At 35.6% G+C, this 8,141-nt stretch overlaps 2 protein-coding genes across 4 annotated transcripts; both read left to right on the top strand.

Annotated features, from left to right (window-relative positions):
* Positions 1-53: 53 nt before the first annotated feature.
* prpf38a (pre-mRNA processing factor 38A) lies at positions 54-4,166 on the top strand. The gene is made up of 10 exons (XM_039647737.2): positions 54-267; positions 902-1,061; positions 1,148-1,269; positions 1,375-1,460; positions 2,978-3,088; positions 3,171-3,277; positions 3,383-3,409; positions 3,531-3,643; positions 3,765-3,813; positions 3,902-4,166. The coding sequence occupies exons 1-10, from the start codon at positions 138-140 to the stop codon at positions 3,945-3,947; spliced, it is 951 nt and encodes a 316-aa protein (XP_039503671.1). The 5' UTR covers positions 54-137; the 3' UTR covers positions 3,948-4,166.
* A 500-nt stretch (positions 4,167-4,666) lies between these two features.
* Positions 4,667-7,881, top strand: akr1a1b (aldo-keto reductase family 1, member A1b (aldehyde reductase)). 3 transcript variants are annotated; one of them, XM_039647734.2, is made up of 9 exons: positions 4,667-4,805; positions 5,453-5,548; positions 5,772-5,891; positions 5,990-6,141; positions 6,736-6,931; positions 7,007-7,206; positions 7,291-7,363; positions 7,447-7,533; positions 7,726-7,881. In XM_039647734.2, exons 2-9 carry the CDS (start codon positions 5,462-5,464, stop codon positions 7,789-7,791), a joined length of 981 nt encoding a protein of 326 aa, XP_039503668.2. In that variant the 5' UTR covers positions 4,667-4,805; positions 5,453-5,461; the 3' UTR covers positions 7,792-7,881. The 3 variants fall into 3 exon arrangements, with proteins under 3 accessions (XP_039503668.2, XP_039503667.2, XP_039503670.2); XM_039647733.2 differs by lacking the exon at positions 4,667-4,805 and adding an exon at positions 4,829-4,974; XM_039647736.2 differs by lacking the exon at positions 4,667-4,805 and adding an exon at positions 5,201-5,322.
* Positions 7,882-8,141: the final 260 nt, after the last annotated feature.

Here is an 8,141-nt window from a genome sequence, read left to right as displayed (position 1 = left end):
TTTGATTGGACAGTAAAATATCGCTTGACCTTAGGGATGTGACGCACGCTTTTCCCCCGGAAGTCATTCGTCAATATTTCTCCATGGCATTTTAGTGTATCGTTGATTCGTTTGTTCGTTTAAAATTGTAAGCCACAATGGCAAATAGAACGGTAAAAGATGCCAATAGTATACATGGAACAAATCCTCAGTATCTTGTCGAGAAGATTATACGTACACGCATATATGAGTCTAAGTACTGGAAAGAGGAATGCTTTGGACTTACAGGTGAGACAAGTGTGCCGGACTAACGTTGCATATTGTATTTGTTCATGTTACATCCCAAACAAGAGTAACGCAGTTATTTACAAAAATAAAATTACAAAAATAAAATGAATTTATAGCCCAGATAGTATGAATAATGATGAAGCTCAAGCTTGAGGAGTGGGGAAAAACATACATTGTATTGAGAAAACATGGTTTTGGTGCAGACCAAAAATTTGGTGCAGATTCTGTTATATATAATTATGGCTAAAAAGGTTAGATGTAATACTGTAACTTAATGTTTATCAATTTGATGTTTATTTTAATTGTATAAATATTATTAACAATATAAAAAAAGTTATTCTTATGTTTACTTTATAAAATCATGAAAGATTTCACAACAAAGAGAACTGTCAATTAGAAGAAAGAAGGCAATTACAAGATTGTGTACAGCAATTTTTACACCATAGTGTGATCATCATACTGAAAATTTAGAGGCCTTAATAGTTCATGTATATCATGCTGCAGTATCCTTTATTTTGTTATGATCTGTTATATAACATTTACTTGATATATTTCCATATGAATGGTATTATGGAATTAATGTTCCAAGCACCATTTTTAATTGTCCCTGTTATTGCCCCTCTGTAAAATGTAGCTGAGCTTGTGGTGGACAAAGCAATGGAGCTAAAGTTTGTTGGTGGTGTCTATGGAGGAAACATCAAGCCTACTCCATTCTTATGTCTGACATTAAAGATGCTGCAGATTCAGCCTGAAAAGGACATCATTGTGGAATTCATCAAGAATGAGGACTTCAAGTTAGTGTGTAGTTTACTATTCTTATCTGTATTAATTGGCATTTACTCTTTTTGTATTACTGTACTGCTTTTATTCCCCACTCCAGGTATGTCCGTTTGCTTGGAGCGATGTATATGCGCCTGACTGGAACTTCTGTGGATTGCTACAAGTATTTAGAACCATTATACAATGACTACAGAAAAATCAAAAGCCAGAATAGAAATGGAGGTGAGGAGTTTATTTTATAAATACATTTCAATATTAATTGGGTAAATGCATTGAAAGTTTTTTCCTTGCGGAAAAAAATGCAAATAATGTGTCTTCTTTACATAGAGTTTGAGTTGATGCATGTCGATGAGTTCATAGATGAGCTTCTTCATGCAGAGCGGATGTGCGACATCATCCTTCCAAGACTTCAGGTTGGTTGTACTTCATACATGTAGTGCCAGACGTGGTCAAAAGTTTACACACACCTTTCAGAATCTGCAAGATGTTAATTATTTTAACAACATAAAAGGGATCATGCAAATTGCATGTTATTTTTTAACATAAGATATTTTACATTAAATATTGTTACATATAGTCCACAAGACAAAATTTGAATTTAGAAAGGACCCTATTCAAAATAGTGTTTAAACTGAAGTTTTGTAACTGACTAGTCTAAAAGTAAGAAATCCTTTACAGACTTTTTGAAACAATCTATAAATCAAACAGTCAAATCCCATAATAAATGCCGCTAAACACACTTGGCGAATAAAGCTCATTCTGATCCTGATTCTGAAGCCCAGTTATTTTTTTCAGGGTTTAAGTGAATACGCGAGGGGCATTTGCTTGCTTCGACTATCACACCTACGTGTATGTCCTAAATATATGGTTAGATGTGGCTCTAGTGGAATTATGCCAGTTTTACATAGCACAGACAGCTTGCATAAAACTTTTCCATTTTATTACTAATTCAAAATACTCCTGCACCTCATTTGTCTTTTGAACGGTCATTTCTGTGATCTCTGTGATTAACATGTAAAAAAAAAAAATAGTGATAAAATAAAAAGATTAGCCACTACCTCTCAAGGTATTGTTTTCACTTCAGACTCTACAGGTTTCAGTTAGTATGTTAAAGTTTATGGCAGTACAATTCGACAAAGACAGGACAAGTATAATATGTTTGGAAGGGTTGCTAGAAGAACATAAAAAGAGAACCTCTTCTCTGTATAAAGAACATAGCAGCACTGTGCTTAGGTTTGCGATGTTGCATCTAAAATCTATTATTTGGTGAAAACCAAATATAGTCGACCATAAACTCCTCTGTATACAAAAGTATTCTAGACTCAAATGTGAAGCCATCTGTCCGACAGTTAAAGCTTTGCCCAAACTGGGTCATGCAGCAGGCCAATGATCCCAAAAACACCAACAAATCTACAACCGAATTGCTGAAAAAGAAAAGAATCAAGGTGTTGCATTGACTCAGTCAGAGTCCAAACTCAATTGAAATGCTGTGGCAGGACCTTAAGAGAGCTGTGCATAAACAAATGGCCACAAACCTCAATGAGCTGAAGCAATGTTGTAAAGAACAGCAGGCCAAAATTTCTCCACAACGATGGAAGAGATTGATAAAGTCATATAGAAAATCATAACCTTAAGTTATTGCTGCTAAAAGTGTCTCTACAAGCTATAAAATCATGGGTGTACTTAGTTTGTCACGCATGGCTTCTTCATTTTGTATGAGTGTGACTCTGAAACAAACAACCCCAGAGGGTTAAAGACCAAAGGATTTTTTTATGTCCTGATGCATAAAACCATAGAATTCAAAGGGGTGTACTTTCTTTTTCACATTTTATTTGTATTAATGTGAATTTAAGAGGAAGTGTACTGAGTCAAATATGTCATGAAATAATGTGTCCGCTTGTTCATTTGCTGTTGTTTTTTTTCTTCACAGAAGAGACAGGTTTTGGAGGAAGCTGAGCTACTGGATACTCGTATTAGTGCCCTGGAAGAAGACCTGGATGAGGTTGAGACCAGTGAAGAGGAGGATGATGAAGAAGAGAAGGTAAAAGAGAACCCACAATGTCTTACAATAACTGATTATATCTTGTGAATATAATTGTTCTACAACCATTCGTGTCCTGCAGCCTGAGAGAGTGCAGACACCAGAGCCTCACAGAAGAAGTTACAGAGATATGGATCGGCCACGCAGGTCTCCATCTCCACGCTACAGACGCAGCCGCTCACCCAGAAGGTAAGTGATTGTGCTAATTGTCATTTAAATGCAATCATTATTTCATGTGGGTAATATTCATAACTGAACAGTTGAATAATTTGTGTTCTGATTGTCTTTCTCTAGACGGAGCAGATCACCTAAAAGACGAAGGTATGTAATGGAATTACAATTCAGAAGTTGGCAATGTATTTTATATTCATTATTGGTTTGGCACATTATTATTGGTGATTTAAATACATTTGTCTGATTACTTTATATATCATTTATTCAGCCCATCACCCAGACGTGACCGGGACCGGGACCGCCACCGTAAAAGCAAAAGCAAAAGTCCCCGTAGACACCGCAGCAGATCCAGGGACAGAAGGCATCGCTCCAAATCTCCAGGTACAGTCAAGCTGTTTTGAAGTACACAAAGAAAATAAGACACCACAATTTGTTATTTTAAAAAATGATTACAGTAAATGGAAAAACTGGTCATTAGGGAAATATTGGTCTATTTTTTCAGGTCACCACAGAAGTCACCGGCATCGCAGTCACTCAAAGTCCCCAGAAAGGTAATGCTCAATTTAAATGGTTGTCTTCATTATTACTTATTATAGTTTTTTCTTGTTTTAATGCTGCATTTATCTCTGTGTGTTCTAGTCGGTCGAAGAAGAGTCACAAGAGAAGTCGAAGAGAAAAAGAGTGATCTCAGTTTTTCTTTCTGTTTTTATAGATTTTTTTTTATGTGTGTGCTTTTTTTGAATTATATGGAGAAACAGAACAATTTCTGTCGTCAAAAGCTTGACCTTATTCTGTGGTTTTTGATGCTATTTTATACTTTTAATTAAAATTGGCTACCATGAATTTTCTTTTTCATTCGGAAATAACTGTACCATGTAAAATAAACATTTGATGTATTGTCGTTTCAATGCCTCCTGTTATAAAGATGATTTAAACTGTATACAAGAAAATTTGTTTTCATTATTAGTTTTGTATATGATTTCAGTCTCTGAATTTGGTGAATTCTCTGCAGGTACATTTGATTCTATAATTGAATTGAACACATTGAGCAAAGAGAAGCTTGGGCATAACCACTTTGCACCTAATTTCAGGGGGAGATGAAATATGTATTTTCTTGTAAATATAAAATTGGGTAATCTGCTAAATAAAAGATAGGGAGAAGAGTGCAAAGTGTAGTTGACTAAATATTCACTTAGATTTACTTTCACATAGAAACATTTAAATGAGTTTTAGATTAATCCTCTTATTTTTATATAACTAAAATGACATGGGATTTATTTTCTCTATTATGTTGTGTAGATTTTAATTTGTATTACTGACACCTAAACTAGGAAATGCAATCTTTCGATAAAGAAATTATTTAAATGCAAATTTGAAGAGTTTCTGTTTGTTGTTATGGAGACTTTTATTTTGACGGGTGTTTTTAGATGACAGCGAACGGGAAGTAAAAACGTCTACGTTATGAGAAAATATTCAAAAAAAAAAAAAAAATCAAACTGGATAGCTTTATAGTGGAGACATTTTCTTATCATATTCATACACAGTAAGTATCTGAACCAATAATATATTTTTTTTTTAAAACTTTCCCTGACATTCTTCGTAATGATAAGCCACATTGGACTTTGGATCACCTGATTTTGCCGAGAGAAATGCAGCATATTCAACGTGTTCTTCGTCTCTTTCATTGTCACAAGTTTTACTGTCGAAGAGTGGTACGTTAACCACTTGTTTAATGATTTACTGCACTAACTTGAAAATCTTGAGGAAACTGTTATAGAATAATGACTGGGGTGAATGAAATTGACATGATTCAACCTCCCTTATATGAAATGCAAAGACTCAAACACATTCTTATTATTAATTTTCTAAAATGTGCAAACCCAAAGTATATGCTTTCCCCAAAAATGCAGTTCAGGGTGTTTTATAATATCCTCCTAAAGCTGATGTGGAAGTCAGCTGATTAGTCAGCATGTTACACTTCCTTTCATTCTGATCCTGACTTTTTGAGCACTCAGTCCGTAGCTAGCATTCATTCACCATAGGCCTTCTGCTGCCTTTCTGTGAGTGTTTAGGGTTTGGATTAAATTACTAGTACATTTAATCAAAAAGTTAATATAGTAAAGTCTATTCCATGCTTTCTTCTGTTTGAACACTGTTCATATTGTGTTCTATGTTTTCTTTTCTCTGAAGGCACACAGGATGAGTATGAATGACTTTGCTGTCCTCAGCACTGGGCGTAAGATGCCTCTTGTGGGACTTGGGACATGGAAGAGTGAACCTGGACAGGTGAGTGTGTTTATTTAGTACATCAGCTCAACTGTAATCATGACAGAATTGGAATCTTGATGTTTTGAAGACGAGGGCGAATTTACCAGGATATACAGTTCATTGATGTATCATTTATTTACTGTATATATTGTTATTCAATACACATTTACACAAATTATTGTATTTGATTTGAATGTATAACTTCAATAAGTATTTTGTATAAATATGTTGTCATCTCCAGGTAAAACAGGCAGTCATTTGGGCTTTGCAATCTGGCTATCGGCACATTGACTGTGCTCCAATTTATGCGAATGAGCCAGAGATCGGTGAAGCTTTCCAGGAAATGATGGGGCCTGAAAAAGTAGGGCAACTATGTTGAAAACATATATGAAATATACTCACACTTACTGTATATATAAAGGAATCATTTGTGCTTTACAACCTCTGTCCTCTTTCAAGGGAATCAGGCGAGAGGATGTATTTGTTACCTCCAAACTGTGGAACACCAAACACCATCCAGATGATGTGGAGCCATCTCTGTTAAAGACCTTAAAAGACCTGAAACTGGAGTACCTGGACCTCTACCTCATCCATTGGCCATATGCCTTCCAGTAAGCACTCGGTTGTGGTGTGTGTGTGTGTGTGTGTGTGTGTATATATATATATATATTTTATATATATATATATATATATATATATATAGTAAACACAATGTTAAAGATGTGTGTTAATTTAGTAAAAATTAAAGATGATAAAAAATATTAATAAAGGAGATTGAAAGGGTGCAAGACTCTGAAAGTCTACTGTTGTCTTATCTAGGGTGTCTTGTTTATTGACAATAGACATGTGACATTTTCCTATCTCCTTTGGGGAATGAACTATAAAGTGCTCTTAAAGGGATAGGGAAAATTCCGTCATCATTTACACTCCCTCATTTCATTCCAAACCTGTATGACTTTCTTTCTTCTGTGTAACACAAAAGAAGATATTTTGAAGAATGCTGGTTTTTTAAAGAAATCAGTTTCGGTACCTTTTGACTTCTATTGTAATGTATGGTCAAATTATATAATGGAAGTCAATGGGAACTGAAAGTGTTTGAATGACAGCATTCTTCAAAATGTCTTCTTGTATAAAATATCAGAATAGTTATCCCTTTAATGCCTTTTCCCAGATGCCAGTGTAATATTCCTCTTATTTTTGTCCAGACGAGGTGATACCTCTTTTCCTAGGAAGGAAGATGGAACTTTGCTGTATGATGATATAGACTACAAGCTTACATGGGCTGCTATGGAAAAACTTGTGGGAAAGGGGCTTGTCAGGGCCATTGGGCTCTCGAACTTCAACAGCAGGCAGATTGATGACATCTTAGCAGTTGCAAGCATCAAACCCACCGTTTTACAGGTCAGAAGAAAATGCGATGTCCTCATTTATTTGGCCTATTATATCAGTTGGTAGAGTAACAATAGTGTTTTGCAGGTGGAGTCCCATCCATACTTGGCCCAGGTTGAGCTGTTGGCTCACTGTCGGGATCGGGGATTGGTGATGACTGCCTACAGTCCGCTAGGTTCTCCTGACCGAGCCTGGAAGCATCCAGAGGAACCTGTTCTGTTGGAGGAACCAGCCATTTCTGCGCTAGCCAAAAAATACAACAAGACTTCTGCACAAATTATCATCAGGTAAATTCATGTGTTTGCACTAGTTCATATTTCATATTTCTTGACCGAATATTACATAGTATTTCCTCATTGTTATTTTGGCAGATGGCAAACTCAACGAGGAGTTGTGACTATCCCAAAGAGCATTACACAGTCTCGGATCAAAGAGAACATCCAGGTTTCTGAAAGTTTTTCTTGATTCTTCCACCTCTTTGTTTATGACCTTGTATTGTAACAATGCACTGCTCTGCTAATTTACAGGTCTTTGATTTTACTCTTGAACCTGAGGAAATTAGTCAAGTGACCGCATTGCACAGAGGCTGGCGTTACATTGTGCCAACCATTACTGTAAGTTATATTACTATAAAGCGACAACATAGCACTACATTTTACAGTAACAAAAAGGTTACTTCAAAAGTAAATTTGATGCTGAATCTTCTGCATTTAAGACTGTGCCAAATCAAAGGCACTCCAACACTATGTATGTTTTATCCTGTTTTTAAATTGAATTGAGTGTTTTTGTCTTTTTACTTTTTGTAGGTTGATGATAAGTCTGTGCCCCGAGACGCAGGACATCCTCACTACCCTTTTAATGACCCCTATTAACGCACACTTCTGCAAGATTCTGTGCCTTGACACCAATGTCCATTCATTACCCTGTGTACATATAAACACAATAAATGTTTTTGTTACATATTGAAATATGTGCTTGTTTGTTTTTGCCAAACATGGAATGGACATTTATGAACAAGGGCTTATTTTAGATCTATTCACAGGTCAATTTTATGAAACCTGTCAAAAACATGTCTTTGATTATTACCCCTACAAAATTAAACAACAAATTGCTATTTTGCATAATGAAAATAATGGGCCACACATACACATACATACACACACACACACACACACACACACACACACACACACACACACATATATATATATATATATGCACC

The sequence above is a fragment of the Pimephales promelas genome, chromosome 8, assembly GCF_988280905.1.
Source record: "Pimephales promelas chromosome 8, fPimPro1.hap1.1, whole genome shotgun sequence".
Classification (NCBI taxonomy): domain Eukaryota; kingdom Metazoa; phylum Chordata; class Actinopteri; order Cypriniformes; family Leuciscidae; genus Pimephales; species Pimephales promelas.
This window is presented reverse-complemented; position numbering and strand designations above follow the sequence as displayed.